The 23,852-nt window shown below is 35.8% G+C and overlaps 1 protein-coding gene across 1 annotated transcript in view; it reads left to right on the top strand.

Moving 5' to 3' along the window:
• LOC145672047 (phospholipid-transporting ATPase ABCA1-like) overlaps positions 1 to 18,541 on the top strand; it is a 242,611-nt gene extending 224,070 nt beyond the window's left edge. Inside the window, exons 41-45 of the mRNA XM_081741259.1 lie at positions 1,073 to 1,207; positions 3,662 to 3,858; positions 9,683 to 9,920; positions 13,490 to 13,547; positions 17,752 to 18,541. Coding sequence (XP_081597385.1) covers positions 1,073 to 1,207; positions 3,662 to 3,858; positions 9,683 to 9,920; positions 13,490 to 13,534 — 615 coding nt within the window. The 3' untranslated portion in view covers positions 13,535 to 13,547; positions 17,752 to 18,541. The remainder of the gene's footprint in view (positions 1 to 1,072; positions 1,208 to 3,661; positions 3,859 to 9,682; positions 9,921 to 13,489; positions 13,548 to 17,751) is intronic.
• Positions 18,542 to 23,852: the final 5,311 nt, after the last annotated feature.

Genomic DNA, 23,852 nt, shown 5'->3' with positions numbered 1-23,852 from the left:
GTCCAACGCTTTAATCACTAGACTGTGGTGCTTCCCCGGAAAAAGTTCAAGCAAGAATAATAGAATACTTCTTTGCCTCACTGTATTCTGGATTTTATTCAGAAATGACTGCCTAGGTTCAATTAAGCAGTTTTCTACCAGTGAATCTGGCAGATGTATACAGTGGTCGAAGTGAGACGGTATGCGGTGGTATGCCATACCGCTTCTGGTTTTACTGTGATGAAGGCATACCACCTCTGGTTTTTCAGTGATCAAGACATACCGTCACTGGAGAGTATATGCTAAATATCTTTAATAAATCCATTTTTATACACAGTAATTGATGAATAATTTTGCACGTAAAAAGATTTTATTTCTTATATACTGTAGAAGTAATTTCAAACTTGACAACACGACATTTTTGTTATTTTTCCTATCTTTTGTTTTTAACATAAGGTGCCATCAAAGAAGTTCATCTAGTTCATATTTTGATGTGCCATATTGAATTATATCTTTCTTATGTATGTATGTGTGTGTCTGTGTGTCTTCTTGCCTTAATGCATGTAAATATCGTGTTTTGAGCATGGGCATTTAAGTGTTATCTACTGTGGAAGTGAATCTTCAGATTGGAATACCCCTCGAGTAGGGGGTCCGGGGGTTTTCCTGCAGGAAATTGTTAATATAAAAACTCGGTTTTTGAGCATTTACGTTTATAATTCTCTGTAATACAACATAAGGTAATATTTAAAAGAAATCCAGGAAGTTTTTGCGGGGGATTAAGGTCTCTCTATGTCCCCCCCCCCCTCCCCTAGAGAAGCTCTTCAATGGTTTTGAGTAATTATGTAAATAGAAATGCAGTCTTTTAGGCAATATACCCTCATGGTATTTCAACATTTAGATAGCCGGTATGTAGAGTCAAAATCGTAATAAAGCATACTGCCTTTGCTTTTTTTCCACTTCGAACAAGTTAAAAATATTGCAACCTTTCTTTTTCTTTTCCTTTCCACTCTTATATATTGCCTGGTAACAAACATGTGTATATACTTTAATATTGTTTATTATTGAAAGAATTTTTTGTACTTTAATTTTGCAGGTTGTACACGAGCAACTTAGAAAGCTGTATTTGGAGCAATATGCTGACAAGTGTGCTGGAACCTATTCTGGTGGCAATAAAAGAAAGCTTTCCACAGCAATTGCCTTAATAGGAGATCCTCAACTAATGCTTTTGGTACGTCAATTTTTTCTTATATTATATAAACATTATATACAGGGTGTTTCAAAACAACACCGACAATATTTGAGTGATTTCTGACACCAAGATAAGGCAAAAAGTATAGACTATCCTGGGTGTACAAATGCTTCCTTTCGGAATTATAGGCTGCCGAAAACATAAAAAAATGAACTTTACAACGTCCATAGCTCCAAAACGCGCAAATATTAGGTCCTAAGTGAAATCTTCAGCCGACTACGAAAGAACTCATAGTTTTGGAGCTAAAGGATCTTTAAAGTTCATTTTTTCATGTTTTCGGCAGCCCATAGCTCCGAAAGGAAGCATTTGTGCACCCAGGTCGGTCTATACTTTTTGTCTTATCTTGGTGTAAGGAATCACCTCCCAAACGTTGTCGGTGTTGTTTTAAAACACCCTGTATATCATTGTTTAAAGTACATAAATACGACTGGAGACTAAATAGAAACACACAGCTTTAGAGTCCCAGACAGCTCATCGTTGAAACGTCGAGGAAGGAAGGGTTTTGAAAGAATGCTAGAAAGTTTCAAACAGAATCGTGTGTGTGTGTGTAGGTAGGTAGAGAGATGCAGGTGGTTTAATCTGGACTAAGGGTTTGTAGACAAGATGGATATATATATGTCCATATCTCTCCCTGAGCAAGAGAAGTGAATTTTGGATGGAGGTATTTTTAAAGATCGTGACACAGATACTGCGGAGTTCATAATCTGTTTTCGGGAACGAGTAAACGAGAATATGGACTTTGCAGAACTAGAGGTGTTTGTTACACATATAGTTATAGAAGTTAGAATTTCTCCAATACGAAAGCTGCTCTAAAAGTAATGCCTCTTGCACAGACAAGCCAGAACAGATGCAGAGAGCACATCATCATCTTAGTTACAATACACTATCTATGTAATAACCACACTTCTTTATGCACTTTCACAACATCGTGTCTGTGGATTTTCTCGGGAAATTTCCATTTCCTCCCACTTTCTCATTCCACTAATTCTCCCATCATTATTCACTTCCTTTAATCATCGTTTCCCTTAGCCTAAAGGTCATAATCATGGGACGTTAAACTGAAAGATTTTATTTCATTTTCATTCCTATGTATTTTCGTCAGTGATGAACAATACCCTGTGAGCTGAAGTTGTAAAAATTAACACCAGCCAGTTTGACCTGTTTCTCAGCTGTAATAACGACATCGTCTGTTGCATACTCAATGCATCGTTCATTGACCCAAACAGATGGACACTTGACGGAGTGAAATCAGGACTATACGGTGGATGTAGAAGGATTGTCCAACAAAGATTAACAGTGTGCTCCACAGTCTTTCAATATATGGGTCACCTTGCATTATCATATTGTAGGAGAAAGGTGATCCTCTTTACTGAACTGAGTCTGTAGAGTTGATGGTTTCTGTGGGCTTCAGGAAATTTGTAAGGGTCACCTCTTTTGTATCTCAGAACACAGCGAACATAATTTTATCCGCTGAGGCCTGCACGTTAAATTTTTTTGATAGGGAATTCACATATTCACATGTCACTGCTTCATTGACTGTCTTCCTGAGACTTGCTTGTAATAGTAGTTCCATGTCTTGTCAGTATAACAATGCGATCCAGAAAAATGTCATCTTCCTCGTATCTATTCAGTGAATCCTAACAAACTTCACAAGGAGATCTTTTTGATCTTACGTGAGCATTTTCAATATGCATCTTCGCGATATTCTAATTTTACTAGAGTTGTCTCCACCACACTGAAGCCGTCCAGGACGTGGTCTATCTTTCACGTCACTTTCACCATAGTTGAAATGTGCTGCCCATTGCCGCACTTTGCTAACAACCACTATATTGTCTCCTTTAATGTTCATCAAGCGTTCATGGTTTTTAGTTTGTCCACTTTTTTTCGCTTGAAGAATTTCAGTTACACGCTTTCTTTATTCGCACATAGAATCAGAAAGCCACTAGCCCGTCATCTCTCACACGAGAATGAACTTGGAGGTATGTTCGTAGAAATATCCAAATTCTACTACTGTATTACCCCCCCCCCCCACCTCTGATATCGCCTACAAAAACAAGAAAGAAAAAATAAAATGCGTTACTTTCGGTGCACCTTTGTAGAAGCGGGTAATAGGTTTCATTTTAGGAAGTAGATGGAAGTAGATGAAACTAGAAACGCCAGAATGTTAGAATAAGTATATTTTGCAGCTTTTGGCTGCCTGCGTATTTTAAAATATTGACAATTTCGCGTGATGCAACGTAGATTTTTTTTTTTCTAGTACTACCTTTCATAGTATTTGCTTGCACATCATTTGCAAAAAATTTGAACTCTAGATTTGTTGAAAATTAACTATATAATTTTATGAAATTTGTTACTCGAAAATATTGTAATAATTCTCCATGCTGTTAATTTTACTTGAAACATGCGTTATATTTGCTTGTGTTATCCATCCAGGATGAGCCAACGACTGGAATGGACCCGAAATCTCGTCGTTTTCTGTGGTCATGTATTCAGAGGATGATGCGTGAACAACGATCTGTTATATTAACGTCCCACAGCATGGAAGAATGTGAAGCTTTATGTACAAGGCTTACAATCATGGTCAATGGGGAATTGAAGTGCCTAGGAAGTGTTCAACACTTAAAAAGCAAGTAAGTTGTCTATATATCTATCTATCTATATCTATATCTATCTATCTACCTATCTCTCTCTCTCTCTCTCTCTCTCTCTCCATATATATATATATATATATATATATATATATATATATATGAGAGAGAGAGAGAGATACAGATATTGAGATATATCGATATTGCGATGAATATCAAGGAAAACTATTCTGAGTATTTTCATAACTATCGACTGACATTACGATTTTTTTTTTTTTTTTTCCTCTCTGAACTTAAAAGTGTTAATGTTAACAGTTCTTCTTGTTTAGATTTTTGTTAGTTTTCACTTTAACATGTTCGATCATTTTCGTTCTGGATTTCAGTGTGGTATTTTTCAGACTTGGGAAGGGAAAAATACTCACAGTGTATTTATCTTTAAAAGTAGTAGCTTAGATTCAATCGTTTTCATGTAACAACTTGTTTTAATCGGGATGTCTATGATTATATTTAATTTTACAGTCTTTTTAAATGAATAATCCTTTAAAAGTACAAATAAAAATCATTTAGATCTACTATTTTAAAAGCACAAAATATGTTAGAATATTAAAATCTTATACATCTTAGTAGAACTGTTCTTTATGATGCATACTTTTCTTTTATACCAACCTTTATTTAGGGAAAAACAACATCGTGTAAGCCGTTAAATCGGGGTTATACTGTAGTTAGTATGAATCTAGTATTTATATCTCGATAAGTATTTATTTATTTCTTATTTATTTATTTATTTATTTATTTATTTTTTGATTGAAGTTTTTCGTATTTCATCCATCTTTTATGTATTTATTTGTATTCATTTCGCAAACGTTTCTAAAAACTAAAATCATTTTCATCGCACCTATAAAAATTAGATATCACAAATAATAATAATAATAATAATAATAATAATAATAATAATAATAATAATAATAATAATAATAATAATAATAATAATAATAATAATAATAATAATAATATTATTATTATTATTATTATTATTATTATTATTATTATTATTATTATTATTATTATTATTATTATTATTATTATAAATTAAAGTTTGTGTGGCAAAAATATTATAGGTTTTCAGAACATTAGCAAAATTGATGTCAAAGTAAATAAAACAGCATAAAACATCAGAAACGTTTCAATTAATATTTTTGCCTCCGTAAGAATTCAGTTTTTTTTTTTTTTTTCATTTTTAAACTGTATTAAATATAACTGGGGACTTACATGACCATATATCTTCTCTACTACTAACAAAAAGACTTACGGAAGTGTCACTCACCGATTTGAATGAAACTTTGCACACTTGTAGAACTTGTATGAAAAATAACACTGATCGACAAAATGAAACTTTTTGCAAGCTGTTTCTGATTTGACACCTGATTTTATATAATTTGTGGATGCTAATTACGAAAATGAAATTAGTTTTCCCTCATTATGTCAGGTTTTTTCACAAATCGGAAAACATGATTGCCTAAATTGTGCTATTTACACAGTAACGCTGCTAATATAGAGTAACATTATGACTATATATTTCTAACAAAGGAACATTATTTTGCGTCAGAACTAATCTCAACATCGATATTCTAAATTAAGATCATCAGCGACGTAATGAGGGGGGCAAACGGGGCGCGGGATTGGGAGGGCCCAAATTGGGCAAGTATTTGGGGGAACGTTTTGGTTTGGTTGGTCAGGGGGGCGCTAAGGCGCGTTCTTGCCCCAGGCGACAACTAGCGTATTTACGTCCCTGAAGGTCATTGATAAACACTTACCTCATTTATGTCCCTGCCTTTTCACTTGGAAGCTCTTAAAACTAGACCCTTTTGTGAGTAGTTCGTGAATTTTCACGTACTAACGTCCAACAATAATCCGCCAACATTGTTGTTCTCCAACGTCCCTGATAGTGGAATTCAATTGCTTTGATGTCCTGGTGAAATCTTTAATAATGTTCTTCACTTTAATCACCGAAGTTAGAAGGAAAGCTGTCTAGAAAATAAATCTTAAAACTCATTTTTTACCCTAATGTTTTAAACTTCAGGAGCATATTAGACACAATGTACTTGTAATTTTCATCTCTGATGTTCCCGAGAAAATTATGACACATGTCCCTGAATGCACTTCATGCTTCCTTTTCAACACCTGTCATACAATGTTCAAAGTCTGACTGATCTGAGACTTTCTGATCTGATGACCAATGAATATTCCTTCTTTTAACGTAGCACTTGAAAGTTCTGGGAATTTTGTCACTAGACACTGGAAGCACTGCCCATCTTTATTCAGACCTTTGAGAAATTGTTTCATTAGGCGCAGTTTAATATGCAAGGTGATAATATGACTTTCGAAGGGTCTACGAGGCAGATGATTTTCACATTTTTACTTCTTATATTGCGGCTTTCCCTGACAATCAATTTGAGTCCAGTGTTTATCGCGTTCTCTGCTGTTTCATTCGCAATTTGTGGCATGGATATTTGATGTACCCTTACTGCTGTCCAAGAAGCATACATATCACCTTCAGATCGCTGCTCAATAACCACTGATGATCGTCGTATTTTATTAAAAAAAATATTTAAAAAATCCATATTTTCGAAAGTTTCCTTTAAATGTACAGAATGAATAATGGGTATACAGAGGGTTGTTGGTTGTTATTGTGAAGAAGCAGACCGTTCAAACTTCTCTTGTTAAAATCAATGAAAAGCCTCCATTCCTCTGCATTATAGTTCTCGCAATCACAGCTTACACAGCGCTGTTATTGCGTTCCCAACGTGTAACGCGCTGTAATATCATTCAGTGCTACCACATACAGTACATATTTTTTCAATGTTGGCAGAATAAGTAACTGAACGTCTTTTATTACAAATTAAAATATAATCAGAAGGATATGGCATAGAGAGTATCTTTTTTAATATTTGTAATTATAATCAGTACTTCTTCCGATATATACATATATACGGCTATTTCCCTCTCCCCCTATCCTCTATTTTGAGAAAACTGTACGTGATAGGGCAAAACTAACAATATTTTTGGATTTCTCAGGTCAAAAACGAAGAAAATCTTAATAGTTTCCAAACAGCAAAATCAGTGTAGAGCAGTGTAATCAATACGCTCTCACTCTCTCTCTCTCTCTCTCCGGCAATGGCGAAGATTTAAGAGTGGAAACCACCCTTTGAACGTTAGGGATGGTCTCTAAGCATAGACCGAAAACAATCATTTAATTTAGAAGAAAACATACTGCCAGGGGGGGGGGGGTTTAGGACAGCTGATTCAGAATCTGACGTCAAAATTACAAAAATCAAAATGGCGGATCCAATATAGCGATTACAGTTACAAAATGTCTTCTGATTTGAAATTCTCTGCAGTTAGCCAAGAACAATTATAATTGACAGGGATTACTGCGAGGAGGTTGCACAATTATAATTGACAGGGATTACTGCGAGGAGTTGCAGACCAATTTCAAACCCCTTTCTGTACTTATATTAATGGGATGCTTGATTAAAGTGAGGTTCTGCACTTCTTACTATAGCGTGTACAGGAACACAAACAGTAGAAAGTGTGTGGCACAGTTAATAAATCTATGACTCATAGCTACACCATACAGCCTTTAATTTGTGAAAATGTGTTATGACCGTCGTTAATTATTTTGCAGGAAAAGAATGGAACATTTGACCCTATAGTCTAAAACAACTTCTTTAAATCTGAAAATGTCCTCTGTGAAAGCATCAAATTCAGAAAAATTAACATCAGGTCTTGTGAGATAATGGTTTTAAGAGGTTTTTCTCACAATGTTTAATGTGAAGTCCATTTTCTTATTAGATTCGTGGAGTGGCCACAATTCAGCAACTTTTCAACCTATTTTACGAACGAAAGAGTGCCTCAAAATAGAAACCATTCTGCACTAACAACTGGATGTGTTCAATTATAACATAAATTTACATCTCTGTAATAATATAATTTAGTTCCAAACCACTGATTCATAATCAGTTTTCTTCTCCCAATTTTGAAAATCTTATTAGATATGCGTGATATAAAAACAGTTATTTGGAAGATGATTGTGCTGCATTTTGCGATTTGTCACAGTTATTGCTGTGATAAGGTGAGCTTGGTGTAAACAGTTTTTAAGCATCACACACTTTTTTACGAAATATTATTACTGTGAAGCGTTTTCTCAATAAATTTATAATTATAACAATTGAGGATATGTGAAGTTCTGACATAGTGAGAGGCGAGGGGACTCACTATACATAAGCACCCCGAATAGGGAGAAGAGAGGTGCAGATACTCACTTTAATCAAACAGTCCGTTAAAATAAAGGGTTTCAAAACAATAGAAAGGGGTTTCAAATCGGTCGGCAACCTTCTCGTAGTAACCCCTGCCAACTATAATTGTTCTTGGCTAACTGCGGAGAATTTCAAACCAAAAGACATTTTGTAATTGTAATCTGTATATTGGATCCGCCATTTTGAATTTTGTAATTTTGACGTTAGATTCTGAATCAGCTGTCCTACCCCCTTCTTCCCCTGGCAGTATGTTTTCTTCTATATCTAATGATTGTTTTCTGTCTATACTTGGAGACCAATCCTAACGTTCAAAGGGTGGTTTCTACCCTTAAATCTTTACCATTGCCAAAAAAAGAAAAAAAAAAAAAAGTATCGATTATTTTTCGATGTTCTACAAGTGTGCAAAGTTTCATTCAGATCGGGGAGTGACACTTCCGTAAGATCTGATCTAATATAAGCTTACTGAAGTATAAAATCCTTGTCTCACACCATTACTAAAGGGCACAACCCAACTCTCCTTAGGATAGAGATTGGTGGATGTTCCCTGATCCCAGACCACATTAAGCAGGTGAAGAACAGAGGGAAAATAAACACATAATTCACTTCTGAACCAAAGAGGACATGTAGTGATATTTTGTTTCGCTTCGTATTTTCTGATATTCAGAAAGTATTGAAATATGATAGAATACTGTGGATATTCAGAGCGTTTAGTGGAAGGTATTTTGTTCTGACATTATCCGAAATTCAGAAAGTAATGCCTCCAAGGTGATACCTTTATTTGTGTTTGACAAATAGCACCGATATAGGTATCAGTGGAAAGCTTGCAATGTCAGCTATAAATGGTGGCATCATTTTTGAACATAGTCCCCATTACGGGAAATACACTTGTGCCAACGCGAAACAAGAGTTTTCATGTCGTCGGCGAAGAATTGTGGTTGCTGCTGGCGACACAATTGCCGAACTACTGCGTCCACCTCCGCGTCACAACTCTAGCATTGGCCCTTAAGGTGATACTTAAGTTTGGGGAAGAGCCACAAAGTCCATGGCGCAAGATCCGGACTGTAAGCAGAATGAAGCAGAATATGAACAACACTTTGGCGGCATAGGGACAACTTTGAATTTTTTATGGCGGAGGAGGACGTGTGGCGGTAGTTCATCGACTGACGCTTCGTCTTCGGGTCGTAATAGTGTATCCACGACTCGTCGCCGGCGATAAATGTTCCTGAGCGCACAACCTTCCACAGTCAGAAATTTAATGATAGCCCGCTGTTTCAACCGGACGTCACCACTGGATGGCATGGATTGCTCCATTACTCTGAAACGAGAAGAGATAGGAAGATGAAACAGATAACATTCTATAGCTTAAACATCAGTGCATTAGTGAGAAACAGTTCGAAATGTTTGCGATACTACTATTGGCCAAGTACTGGGCTTGGAGACATTATTTTCTGAATCATCCTCGTACATCAATGTAACGTGTATACTAGAATGCGTATAAAATTTAGGAAGACTACATTTACCTAGTAATACTAGTAAAATTTCTGTTTCAGATTCGGTGGAGGCTACATACTGAAAATTCAATGTGATCCACAAGATGTTGAGACAGCACTGGATTATGTATTAACTGCTATACCTGATGCCAAGTTTGAGGAATCATGTTACAATCAGTTAACATTTCTAATTTCACAAGGTTCTACACAGCTGCCACTCATATTTGAAACCATAAGCGGAGGCTATAGTGTGGGGATCATTCGGAACTTTTCCATCAGTCAAGTTACACTTGGAGATGTGAGTGTGGATGAAAATTTATTATTAAGTTTAGTTTTATTTTTTTTCTCATTTTGTAAATTTTAAATAGTTTATTTGGGTAATATTAATAAAGATGTACAAATTAACATTAACATCTCTGGAAATACTCCTTTAAGATACCACAAGATTTTTTTTTATATATACAAAATATTGAGAAATCATAGAGTAACTTTAATATTTCTGTGCGTCATTTTCTAAGTATAAAATTTCATTTTAGTCAACTAGTCAATGTTTTTGAAATTTTTTCCATATTCAACATCAGTTTTTTCTTTCTTTTTTTTTTTTTTTAAATTCTTTATGAGGAACATAACAATACGAACGCTTACATGAAGTAGTGTTTTTAAGTCCTAAATACTTCGATATCTGAAGGAGAACCGGTCCCCGCGGCCCCCAAAGGATAAAAGTCACGAACTGTCAGATCGGCAGATGGAAAATTTCTTTATTCATGAGTCGAAGTTTATCTAGAGGCCATGGGAAAAGCGCTAAGTCATCTTAAGTACACCTTCCAGTGGAACGCCATTTTGGAAACTAGGCTTGTGCTGCCTGTCGCTACAAACCAAGATTACAGGGTTCCCACATTCTGGAAAATCAGGGAATGTCAGGGAAATGAAAACATGTAAGGGAACGTATATTTGCAGGACAATTCATGAAGTGTAAATTTTGTTTCTTCAAACCTGTCACAGCAGAGTGTGAACCATTTTAAAGGAATTTCCAGACTTGCGTCATTTGTTTGTTTCCTATACTTAGAACTTCTATCTCTTTTAAGGAATCTAATGAGTCGTTCTGTCAAACAAAGCATTATGAAACTTGCTGACAGTGCAGTGAAATTTCTCGCTTTGGATTTGACTGCAAATGAAAATGTACTAGAAATAAGAAAGGTGTGGCCATTGGTTTTAAGACAGAAAAACTACTGAAAAAACTGAAAGCATCAAGTAAAGGCTGTCGAAACCTTTTGGTGGGTACAATCAAGAAGATTGTGGAAAAGAAGCCCTCTGAAGTACATACTAGTACGTGCTCTGTCAGCTTTGAACTCCAGGCTACAAATGAACAATCCAGAACTTGCTTAGACTAGGATGAAACGCATCCTACAAACTCTTCATGAGCATAACAGAATATTTGATTCTGTACCTGAGAAAGCAAAATATCAATTTGTGTTTTCCTGTAGTGACATCCAGGGATCTCTTGCAGTTGACTTCAGAGAATACAAAGAGAAAATGGGCAGCATCAGGTTAGATGACTTCTTTGCAAAAGTAATGTCCAAGAAACAAGAATATTCCGATTTGTGGCATTTGTGAAAATATGTTTAATTTTATCCCATGGCAATGCCTCAGTGGAGGACGGGTTCTCAATCAATAAGACCAATCAAAACAGTAGAAAACCAAATCGAAGATTCTCTGATAGCACAGAGGTGGGTACATGATTCATTTATGTACTATGGAGGTGTGGAATCTGTTCCCATTGATCGAAGAATGCTTCTCTCAGTTCGTTCAGCTCGGAGACGCTATGATCAATACCTTAAACAGAAACGAATCCAAAGTGCAGAGGAAAGTAAAATCAAAGATGAAAGAAGCGCTGAAATTAAGAAATTGGAAGGAGGAAGAAACAAATGCAATTATATTACAAATAAGAAGACGACGCTCTCGTAGAACAAATTCAAGAATTGAAAGCAAAACAAAATTCTGTTTAAAAATGTAAATGTGAGAATTAATCTGTCTCAGAGTTGGTAATATTAGGACTGATAGTATTAGGACTGATAGTATTAAGACCGATAGTATTAGGACTGATAGCATTAGACTGATAGTATTAGGACTGATAGTATTAGACTGATAGTATAGGACTGATAGCATTAGACTGATAGTATTAGGACTGATAGTATTAGACTGATAGTATTAAGACTGATAGATTAGGACTGATAGTATTAGACTGATAGTATTAGGGCTGATAACATTAGACTGATAGTATTAGGACTGATAGTATTAGGACTGATAGCATTAGACTGATAGTATTAGGACTGACAGTATTAGGCTCAGGGAGAGTTGGCAGTATATTCTTGATTGTTTTTTTCAAGCAAAAAAGTCTTAATTTGCAATGTCAAGGTATGTGTTATTGTATGATATATATATAATTATATACTTACATATTAAATTGTGTGTAAATAACAATTATTCATTTGAACATAACAAATATGTAAATGGTAATAAAAGGTGTGTGTTGGACAGCTATGGGGATGAAGGAGGCTGTTAAAAAAGTGTATGATAGAACTTACTCCATATGTTCCCATTTATATTCAAGAATTTATGTCAGGGAAAACAAGGATTTGTGTCAGGGAAATCGATCTCCACTTTTTTGTGGGAACCCTGGATTAAGAATATAGAAATTGAACTTTCAAATGTGTTCTTTTATTTGTCATGTAACGTGAATTTTCGTTGATCTCTAAGAAAAAAATGTAAAAGTATTTAAAAAGAAAAAAATATTGTACCATCTTTGTGACAGTAACTGCTCGCCTTAATTATTTGGTTCGCGTTTTTAACGCTAGAGTTAGCCATGTCTTGGCCTTGACTACCTAGTCACTGATTGGTCTGCCATCTGCTGGCTGAATTGTAAACCTCGAGTAGGAGGCGTTTACAAGTCAGTTGCTGTGACAGGTAAGGGACGAAATGTTTAGCTTTTTTTTCTTCCCCTTTTGAAATACTTTAAAATGAGTTAAATGAATTGAAGCTAGAAATAGTCACTGTTATAGGAGGCTAACTTTTTAGGCCAACATTTACTAAATTGTAATCTATTATTTTTCTCCTATAAGTTGTGAAATTCTTTATTTGTGCTTTACTCATAACTTGTTCGAACATGTATATTTGGCTACCTCCATTTGGAAATTTCAAGTAAGCACGTTTCGCTTGGAACTAAAGGAATATAGATTAATCAGAATAATATTACGTTTATATTGTAAAGATTGCTTTTTGAATTTTGTGTTCATGCTACGTGGTTATTGTTTCTTTAAACCAAATTAATCCAAACGTGCAATTGCTGAGAATACTGTCATTCCTTGTTTTTCTATAGTACTAAATTGTTTGCTCCTGAATATTACATTGTTCTGTTAACCTTTCTTTACATACTTGTTGCATATCTTTTTGGGTTTTAATATCAGAAGTTTAATTATCAAAGTTAACGTTGAATTTTCATAGATAAAAGAAAGAATTAAAAATAAAAATTAATTACATTTATTCATGGAGTTGTCATTAATCGAACCGGGGTTCCTATGCATGCTGGTAAATTACGCTGCAGTCATTAGCACAAACGTATTGCATTATTAGTTATCGACATATTTCACTTTGAATTCCAATAAATCATTTATAATCACCCTATATAATCACAATTAAAGTTAAATTTTCTTACATAGCTATCAAGAAACTTTTCAGCACTTGTACAGGCAATGGAAATGTAAATAGGTAGAAAATTGTCGTAACCATTATTTGATTTATGCTAATAAACATACATTAACAATATTTATTTCAGTATAAAATCCTAATATTTTCTCTTTCTTTTGATAGACATTTTTGAAACTTGTTAGCAGTCAGACACAGCCAGATGACTAAAAAAAACACCGTGGTAAGTATATACTTTTCCACAAAGCACGGGTATTGAGATCTCATTTTTTGCTATCAAAAAAACTATTTCGTTTCTCATGTCCCAATTATTTGTTGCGTGCTCTTCCCTCTGAGTGAGTTCACATAAGCTTTGAAATTGGATTGAGGGAATGTATGCCAACATGTACTAACCTTCTTCACCAGAAAGTTGTGTTTTTAATCTGAACTATTTTGTCAATTTTAGAAATTACACTTGGGTGTTTTTGTATTGGTAAGAATAGTTGAGGTGTCCGACACAAATATCAATCTCAAATGATGAGAAGAATAAAAATACATATTCTTCCTCTTCAAAGTACTTTTTTTAAAATGACAAAACTTGGGTCTTATGTCGAAAATAAATTAGGTAATACTGTTAAGTAATCATAAGCAAATGAAACTCTGTGTTAATAGCTACTTCAGGGGCAAATAGTCAAGATGGTGGATAATTGGATAGTTACAGAAGGTTGTTCGCTGTATATCCTACCATTTTCGTCTTGGTGCTGTCACCTGGCGTATCATGCTGGAACTATGAGTTTGCTGGCGGGAGCAGTGTTGTGTCTAACCTTATAGGTGCGTGAGTGTTACCAAATGGCGCCGAAAACCAACCGGTTTTGAGAGGGTTACGTAATGGCCCTTTTCCATTTAAGTGTTAGTACGTACGCATTGTGAAGCAGTGTCGAGAGAATGGGTTAACACTCGGAGTGACTATTGCGAAAGCTAGTGTAGCCCTTTACACACAATGGGCTTCCCGTGCGAAACATCCATCTACGAAAACCACCAGGAGAAGGGCTGCAAGCAAAGTGATACCCGTAGTACAAATGGGGATCTGTCGATTGGCGTGTCAAGAAAATTCCCCGACGCAAGGTGATATGGGCCGCAGATTCCACTTCCCACCGCCAACTGTGAACAAAACAATTCGCAAGTGTCTCGGGTTGAAGTGTGTGTGTGTGAGAGGCCCGCGTACACCACCTGCTACCACTCGTACCTCAGGAGCGCTGAGGAAGTGGGTCCCTTCTTCGTCCCAGTAGTGTGAGCTGGGTGCAGGAGTCACGACCCTACCAGGGGAGCCGCCGCTCCCGAATGGCCATTGTCTTTAAAAGTAGACAGTCTACATCAGCCATTGGGTCTGGTAATGTACGGTCCACCTCTCCCGTAAGAAGAGGTAGTTCCGTATTGTTTGGACGACCCTACCTAAGGAAGGATGTGGGTGTCCCTTCTAATGGTGGCTTACACGTACCATTTGGATTCGGACAGGTAGCCTCGCTACAACATGTATGTGGTACCTAAACACGTCAAAGATAGGTAGCCCCGTATTGTTTGGACGGGCCTACCAGGGGAAACACGGCTCCCAAATGACAATGTCTGCCTTGAGCAAACGGTCTACATCAGTCATTGGCTCTGGTAATGTACGGTGTACCTCTACCGTAATTAGAGGAAGTCCCATATTATTCGGACGGCCCTGCCGGGAGGGGAGTGTTGGACTCCTGTCTGCAGGGGGACCAAACAGAGGTGGGGGAGGGGCCAATCCCAGGAATCTGGGTAACGGTTCTGATCCTGCCAAAGGGAGGAAACTCTGTGGGATAGGGGCCGGCACCAAACTCAAATGGTGACTTAACACGTACCATTGGGTCCGGGATGAGATACGGGAGTATCTCGACGTGTGCGTGGCACCTCTACACGACAAGGCGGTTGCCAGTTGAACGATAGAGGTAGGCAGGGCCGGGATTGAACAAGCCCCCTCGGGCATTGCCTGGGGCCCCGGAATTGGGTTGGACTCTGCCGGGCTGTGGTCATACCGTGGGATTCGGTAGCTTGTGGGAGCCAATCCCAGGAATCTGGGTAACGGTGAACACGGGCGGGAGGTGAGCTTGCCTTATAACGCTCGGGCGCCATGCCTGCAGAGCATGGTAGGACTGACTCGCTAGCAGTCTGCCTCAACCAGTAGGTTAACTGGTAGGCACTCAGAACTTCGGTCTGGCCACGCAGTGGGCGTATCCCACTCCCTCAGAGAATGGGAGTTACATCGCTTCTGCGAGTCAGAATTAGGGGACAAATTCTGACGGTGCACGTCGTGCACGAGCAACAATAGCGTATATTGTGGAACTACGGGCGGGGTGCATTACATTCTTACGGAACCCGTCCATTAAATAGACCGAACGGTCGCGGGCATGCTCTCCACGCATGCAATTAAGCGTGGCATAGTAGACCACTAGCTCACAATGTCTCGGGTTGAAGTGTGTGTGAGGCCCGCGTACACCACCTGCTACCACGTCATCTTGCCGAACTGCAGGAAACTGAATGAATAGTACCTGGTGGGTTCCAAATGGAAGAAAGTTGTTAGAGTGGATAAATCTAACTGCTGATGGTCACATTCAAGCGATCACATACTATGACATTGACGGCAAGAGGCACAGCAACTTTGTTGGTCATTGCAGGAAAAGTTTCCCTCGTTGCCTTATGGTTATTACGGGATTCGGATATGAGGGTAATTTGCTGATACGCAAGGTGGACAAAAATGTCAAGATGAATGCAAGATACTTCCAAGAACCCATTCTGACACCTATCGGAGAGACATCCCACATGGATGTGAACCAGGAGATGATCCATATAGACAAGGCTTCGAGTCATACCGCTAGACCATCACTACGTTTTTTATTAGGAAATGGCAGAGGAATTAGGAATTCGTGTGATTCCGTTTGAAGACATTCCTGTGAAAAAAAAAAAAAGATGATAGCCCAATGTATTTTTGCCCATTTGGACTGTTTGAACGACGTCTTCAACATCGTCGTCCCGCTCACCCTGAATGGTCTATGGAAACCTTGTAGGGAGGAGTGGGACAGAATTCCCATGCCTGTCCTGCGTCAGACTTGGTGCTGTGGAAACTGCGATGCCGTGTGATTGTTCACCATGCTGGGGTTCCAATAGAACATGGTGGGTGGCGGCGGTGTGGTATCTCTTAAGGCGAGTACCCGTCAAAAATACTCAGATATAAAGCGAACAAAATTCTGTGGTGTAGATAAATGAAAAAAATATGAAGGATTTCATTGCGTATTGCGTGACAGTTTCTGCAATCTTTTGTCAAATTTACTAAGAAGTATACGTTATCGTGTAACAGGTTATTATCTGTTGATCAATACCGGATATTATAGGACAGGTAGATGGTTAATGACCTGACACTATAGGAGTGACGGTCTTTCCGACGAAGGTTAATTAACACCTCCAATGATATCAATGAAATATACAATAATCTTAAGCAAACTGTGGAGATAGAGATATAATTAACACGCACCACAAACTTTTCAATTCATCAATCGTAGCATAACGTTGTTTTGCAACAATGTTCTTCATGAATTCCTAGAGCGAATCGTCACAGGTCGGTAAGTCTGGGCTTCGAGGTGGCCATTCAAGGGGAGTGGCCAATGAAAGCGATCCACGGTCAATCCAGCGTCCTGGAAACACCACCGAGATATTTTCGAACCGAAGTGGCAAAATGAGGAGGCGAAATACGTTGTAATTTCATTATATATGTTTTCATTTTATATAATTATTGTATGCTTAAGAGGGAGAGAGAGTGACGAGACTTTGTGTCCGCCTTGTAGATTAACTCAAACATTATGTTAAACGTCGATTTTTTAAAATAGTTTCAAGCGTAACTGATAGGACTCTTCCTCACGTCTTGACGGTCCTAGTAACTGTCAGCGGTGGTCTACTAACAAGATTCAGAATAGCAGAGTGAATATTTTTGAGTTTATTTATTTAAAATTTGTTCAGGACAATAGTTTTTCTTTTTCTGTTAGAGATGAACTAAAACATGTCTTCATCCTTCATGTACAAAGTTAATGGTAGAACCGCAAATGTAGAACATTCACGTAATAGTAGAGCCACATAATTTGCCTTGGAAAGATCTTTGTTTTGAGTTTACTTTTGATAAGACACAAATTATTGTTGGAAGAATTTATTTTCTTTTTCTTTTTTCCGTTTGGCTTGAAACTGGATAGTGGAATATAATTTGTAACTGCATGTGATTAATTGATTCAAAATGTACATACAAACAATTAGCACCTTTCAAATGCATATATGATTTTTTTTAATGTGGACAAAATTAAGAGTACGTGTAATTATACTATAGTGGTGTGTCTTTTTATCTTGTAACAGTTAATAAGTGAAAAATATTTCTGTTTTTCCAGGCTTGTGATGGATGTAAAAGGAAGCTCTTTGGAGCACTAAAGCAGTATTATATATATGTGACAAAAAAAGAAACGTCGTTATGTCTGTTGTAAGAGCAGCATTCTTGTTGTAAATGAAACAGGTCCATTTTGTGATCGTGGACGTCATGTTGATTGAAAATCTTCTTCAGTTCTGCACCAATTTTGTTAAAATGTACCAATTCAGAGAACAAGTTTATGATTTCTCGGCGCGAGTTTCTACTGCTTACAATAAAGTAGTGAAATAGGTAGTATTCTTGACATGTGTCGTACTATTATGAAATATGCCTTCAAATCAATTATGACACCTCATATGCTCTGAGGACAGACTGTTCAAAATACGTAGCACTTGCAAAAATCTGATTATTTTATTGTGATTGAAATCTACTGTGAGGGCACTAGGAAGTTCGATAGAGAAATCGTAAGACTTTTGTTTGCATAATTTCTGCAGTATTTTGGTAAAACGTAAGACAAAATTGGAGGCATAAACTGGTAAATCTTAAGAGTTTCTCACTCACATTTGTATGCATTTTAAGTATTTATTTTAAATAATGTATGCTTAATAGTTCTTGCCAGCTGAAGCTCTCTATTTAAGTGATTCTCAACCGTTTTGAAGGACGGGGCTAATTTTAGCAATACCTTAAGTTGTTGCTTTTATATTTTTTAAAGTAATTTTACTGTCACTCCAAAACCTAAATTAATTACATACTAAAATGGTGTAAATAATCAATGATAATTGTAATTTATTTTCATAATAAAATTTTACAAGGTAGTTTTGGCCATTAAACTGTTACGGTAACGTTGGAAAGAAGAGAAGTTTATGGGAATGGGGAATCCACTTTTTTTAAAATGATACACTACCAACTGAGCTACAAGGAAGATAGAAGTTTGGTTACTACCTCTTTCCGAATATACATTGGAGATGTGTAGCTAAAGAATCTCAGTGTTCTGTTTTACTTTACATTAAATTATCTTTCCGAAGTACTACTCTCAGCTAAAGAAGTGGGTGAATATTTATAGAATTCTAACAATTGTTTGAACGTTTCCAGAATGGTTACTGGAGAGCCATACCTAAAAAACACCAAAATTTGACCCGATTTTAAGGCATCTATATTATTGTAACACACCTGACTCAATATAATTTTCGGTTTAACCCTAAGTCCTTTGCCCTATTTATTACGAAAACTTAACGAATCACAAATATTCATTCGTTACAGGTTGAGAACCATTTCTGTATTATATGTCACGTATTTTATATTGTCACAGCCATGTTTTATGTCAGGGATTTTATTTCTTTAACGACATTTTTCATTTTTTTTTTTTTTTTTTTTTTTTTTTTTTTTTTTTGTATATTTGCATGTGAAAATCTTAAAAACAAATCTTTGTACTGTCTTGTTAAAGAAAATGGACATCTATTTTTCTGTTCTAAGTTCTGTACTCTCATTTGTAGCTTGAATTGCATCAAATTTTGTAGTATTCCTGCTTTCCTTGATAAATGTCGATTCAGTAATAGAGAGGTGGTCGTGGAAACGGTTGCTTAAATTCAGCTAATGAGTTTTGTGGTGGGCAAAAACTGTGTACAGATTTTCCGTTTAATGCCGTTCTTATTATTACGTCAATTGCTTTAGTCCAAGATGTTGTACTTAAAATTTCATTTCGTTTTCTTGCTTTGAATTTTATTTACTGGAAATGATTTTATCGGTTGACGTACTCGACTGGACTAAGCCACTAGGCTGGGAAATATTAGTTGCGGGTGGAAGCCTATTTCATGGTCCATTTCATCATTATAACTCATTCCTCTTTGTCTCCAGTAGATTATAGGGCCAACTGTGGGATGTAAAAGTACATTGATTTTCGTTTTTAAAAAATGTGTGGGTGTTCATTTTTTTTAACAGGATTCTACAAATGTATTATTGATACGCTTACATGTTTGTAATATTATATTTGATATATAATTTATACTATGCTATGTAGAAATAATGTGTGTATGCAAATCGTGGTCTCATAATAATATTAAGTATGTATCATAATTCACTGTGGGTTTTCTGGACTTTATTGATGGACAGCGCATAATAATTTAAGGGCCTTTTGTATTTCTTTGAAGTGGCAGCTTTTCTTTATAGTATACAATAGAGGGGTGTTGGCGAGAACAGGAAACTATTGAGTTACTGTTAGTTTGGAGGTATCACTGATTGTTCCCATTGTGCTGTTTAGTTGCCTGTTGATAGTTCTTGTATAAGGACGTTTCTACGATAGTAGAGCATAGTCTTCAGGTGTAGGCATGGGCGGAGTTGTCTGCTAAAGAGGCAGACCTTTTGGTCGGACCTCTGGAATACTTCCTGTGGTAGGTGGCCATCATATAGGTAGCATTTTTATTTTTTTTTTGTCAAGAAGTTGCCAATGCCCCCACAGCTCCGCCCATAGCTGTGGGTAGATCAAATTTTAAGTGTTTAGTTATCACTGCAAGTCTTGAGACGACTACTTTTCTGGTGATCAATTTATTTTTCGGATTCTCCAGATATTTTCTGCATTTTAACCTGGGGTTAAGGCAAAGACCTAAATACGTGGATGCATTCTCATATTTGACTTTTTTTTCTTCAGGCGAAGGGAGTTAGTTCATCGTTGCGCATGTGAGTTATTTAGGTGAAAGATTGCATGAGTAGTACGGTGAAATGAATATATATATATATATATATATATATTAAAAATTTCTAATTGTGCGGAAAAGATGCATTTTGATGTGAAAAAGACAAAATTTAAATTTTAGAGCAATCGGAGCATCTCTTCGTGTGCCGCAAGTACGATAAAATTTCATAAATTTGAAATATCTTGTTCTGTTTCAGCCTCTTTCACACTTTTTATTTGTAACATAAAAGTCTTCATTGTAATTGTATAACAAGAAACAAATGTTTACACAAAGTTTCCGAGGTTTTAGTTACCATTTTACGTTATATACTAAGTCACTGGTTCTTATAACTATAATTGAGCCACATGAAATTACATAAATATTATTTTATTCCACTATTTGGATCTTTAAAGGTGAGACACTTCGAACATTCAAACTTACATCATTATAAGATGGCTTCCAGTAGCACTTAGTTTGTTTATTGCGCTGCTATGACGACGATCAACCCGTCGTCCTTAGTTACACAAAAACATTCAATTATATACATTAAAGATATATAATATTATTTCAAAGATGATTATATTATTTGCGTCTTTTTCTTCTACTACTAAAATTGTCTGGCTTGTGCATATTTAGAAATCTAATATTGCCCGAAATGACAATAGAAAAAATTACAAGAAAAGAGAATTATCGTTGTAATTGAAATATCTTTTTATAGACGAAACAAACTTATTTGGGGGGGGGGGAGAAAAGGTTTAAATTTAGTGAGGTTTAAAAAAAAATAAATCATAAACCAAAAATGAGCAAAAAATAGATTTTTTTGAAATAAATAATACTATATTGTTATTCCCTTAATTCCCCCCTCCCCAAATTTTGTTTCTTCAATAAAAAGACATAACAAGTGCAATAAAAAGACATAACAAGTATTTTCATACTGCAAATAAAAGAAGAGTGAAAGAGGCTGAAATAGAACAAGAAATGTCAAATTTACGAAATTTATCGTACTTAGGGCACCTCAAAGCATGCTCCGAAAACCCTGAAATTTTAGTTTTGTCTTTTTCACATCAAAACGCATTAGAAATAAATAAATTTTTAAAAAAAAACTAGTTTTTTTTTTTTCGTTCCACCGTAATTTGTAATTTTATTTGGGTTGGTTATCAGAAACATTTTCTTGAAGTGTGATTCCAGAGTTACTAGATCCTGATTAATAATCTCTATATTATCTGTTCTCTTTGTGTTATTAAGACTGCATCATCTACGTAGGTGAATACCTGAGAGACAGTTCTAGGCATGTCATGAAGGCACCATAACAATAATAAAAATAACACACACAGTACATTGAAAAAAAATGTGAAAGCTTACTACCTCTTTGTAAAACATTACACTTGCTGAATATGATCTTCTTTACAGATGTGGCAGACCTTTGAATTTCAGTTTCTCTTATATATTTTGTAACACTTGATTGATGGCCGGTCGGTCGGGTTGTTTACCAACATAATCAGTGTTCGACAGTTTTTATGCCACTTACGAATTGATTTGTGTTTGTTGTATTTTGCACAAAATCCTGGTTCCACTGTTACAAATGTCAGAGACGCCAAACTTTTTGTTCAAGAATTTGATCTCAGTTCAGATAGTGCTACTCCTCATGAGAAAAAATTAAACTACTACGTGATGTGCTTTGGTCTTGCTCTACAAAAATGTGATTTTTAGCACCTAGTGATATGGTGTTTTGTGCTGTGATTTTTTTTCAGTAAGTTCGGAAACCCCAGAGAGAATTATGACATATGCTATATGTATCTAGCTATCAGTATTATTTAGTGAAGAGGAACTAGTCTAAATTTGCTACCCTTGGTATTATAAAATGTGTTCTACTTAATAGCGTGCATATATATATATATATATATATATATATATATATATATATATATATATATATATATATATATATATATATATATATATATATATCCAGATTAAGCGGGTACACATGTTAGGGAAGTGGCCTCTTTATTTAGTTATATGATCTTAGCTGGGAAACTTTTAAAAAATGGGACACGAATTCACCCGCTGGCGATTTGAAACTCAAGTGATATGTGGTTAGCACATGGTCCCATCACCATAATTGGTGGCTTTCTTTCTTGACTGAAATGCCTCCAGATCTTTCATGTAAGTAGCTCCTCAATTGTCCTCTTAACGCTATGTGAGCGTCGCACTTCCAACATCATCTAGGTTTTTTTTGGTAACCAGTCTCATGTGAATGCTGATTAGACTCGACACTGCTTGACCTTGATATATCTGTTTTTACTGTAATTATTAAAAGTAATTTCCACTAAATTATTTCATTTATCAGCAGAGCAATAGATATATTCAAGTTCATTAGCTTCGATATATTTCAACCCTGTTACCTCCTTCAAATACCTTTCTTCAATAAAACTCATAGTACATTTTAATCGTAATGTCGTAATCTTCCAATACACTAAATACCATCAACTTCTACTATTTATTTACACGTAACTCACTTGACATTATCCTTAATCCATGTCCTATATTCCAATCTCAAATTGTGTATCGCAATTTCAATAAACAACAACAATCTACCTAGCAACAGACTTCTTTTTCTTTTTAGTAAGTTTATTACAAATTTAAAACATTTCTCGCCCCAACTAATATTCTTAAACCTAACAGACCTCTGTTATTTTACTGTGACTTGAATCATAGCCAGTGTGGCTAGGCGTTGGCAAAACTAACAGTTCAATGTTTCAACCTATGGCGAACAGCATATCGAGGTATAATGAAGTAAGGAGGATGCATAAAAAAGAACATGATAAATTTAAAGTAACATCTTAACTCGCCATAGTGCAAATATGGCCAATTATTAAGTTGGACTTTTCTGCTAAACCAAAGGTGGCCAATTTAGATTGAGTTTTCTTCAACTTTAACTATGCAGTCGCTTTTGTAGTAGTGTTTGTTGTTATGCTGCAGGCGATTGTTAAATGATCTCCTTGCTGCAGGACAGTAAGGGTAACATTTTTTTTTTTAATTTGCCAGTAAATTCTATATACTGTATAAGATCACTTAAATGCTGTATTATTAATTATATCTGTATTATTAGTTATATAAAGAATCTATTTTTTCCATAAACAGTTGAATTATTACTGTTATTATTGTATGAAAAAAAAAAAACTATAAGAACTATGTAGTGTTGTAAAAAATTGTAGTTTTTAAATAAATACTAATGTCAAATGTTATGGAAAAGATCAAATTAGATTAAAATGTATATAAAAGCTTATTTTAGTACAAGAGAATAAACAAAGAAACAGAGTTAAAATGGTGGTCTAAAATCTTCTATGGTTATATAATAAATCCATTCATAATATAAACATGTTCTCTAGAGTAATTAATAAATCCAATCTTTATTTGCATAAATAAAAGGTTATTTCACATAATAAAATGCGTC

The sequence above is a fragment of the Thermobia domestica genome, chromosome 15 (genome assembly GCF_964235325.1).
Source record: "Thermobia domestica chromosome 15, izTheDome1.hap1.1, whole genome shotgun sequence".
Taxonomy (NCBI): domain Eukaryota; kingdom Metazoa; phylum Arthropoda; class Insecta; order Zygentoma; family Lepismatidae; genus Thermobia; species Thermobia domestica.
Note: the sequence above shows the minus strand (reverse complement) of the source record. Positions and strands in the feature narration are given on the sequence as shown.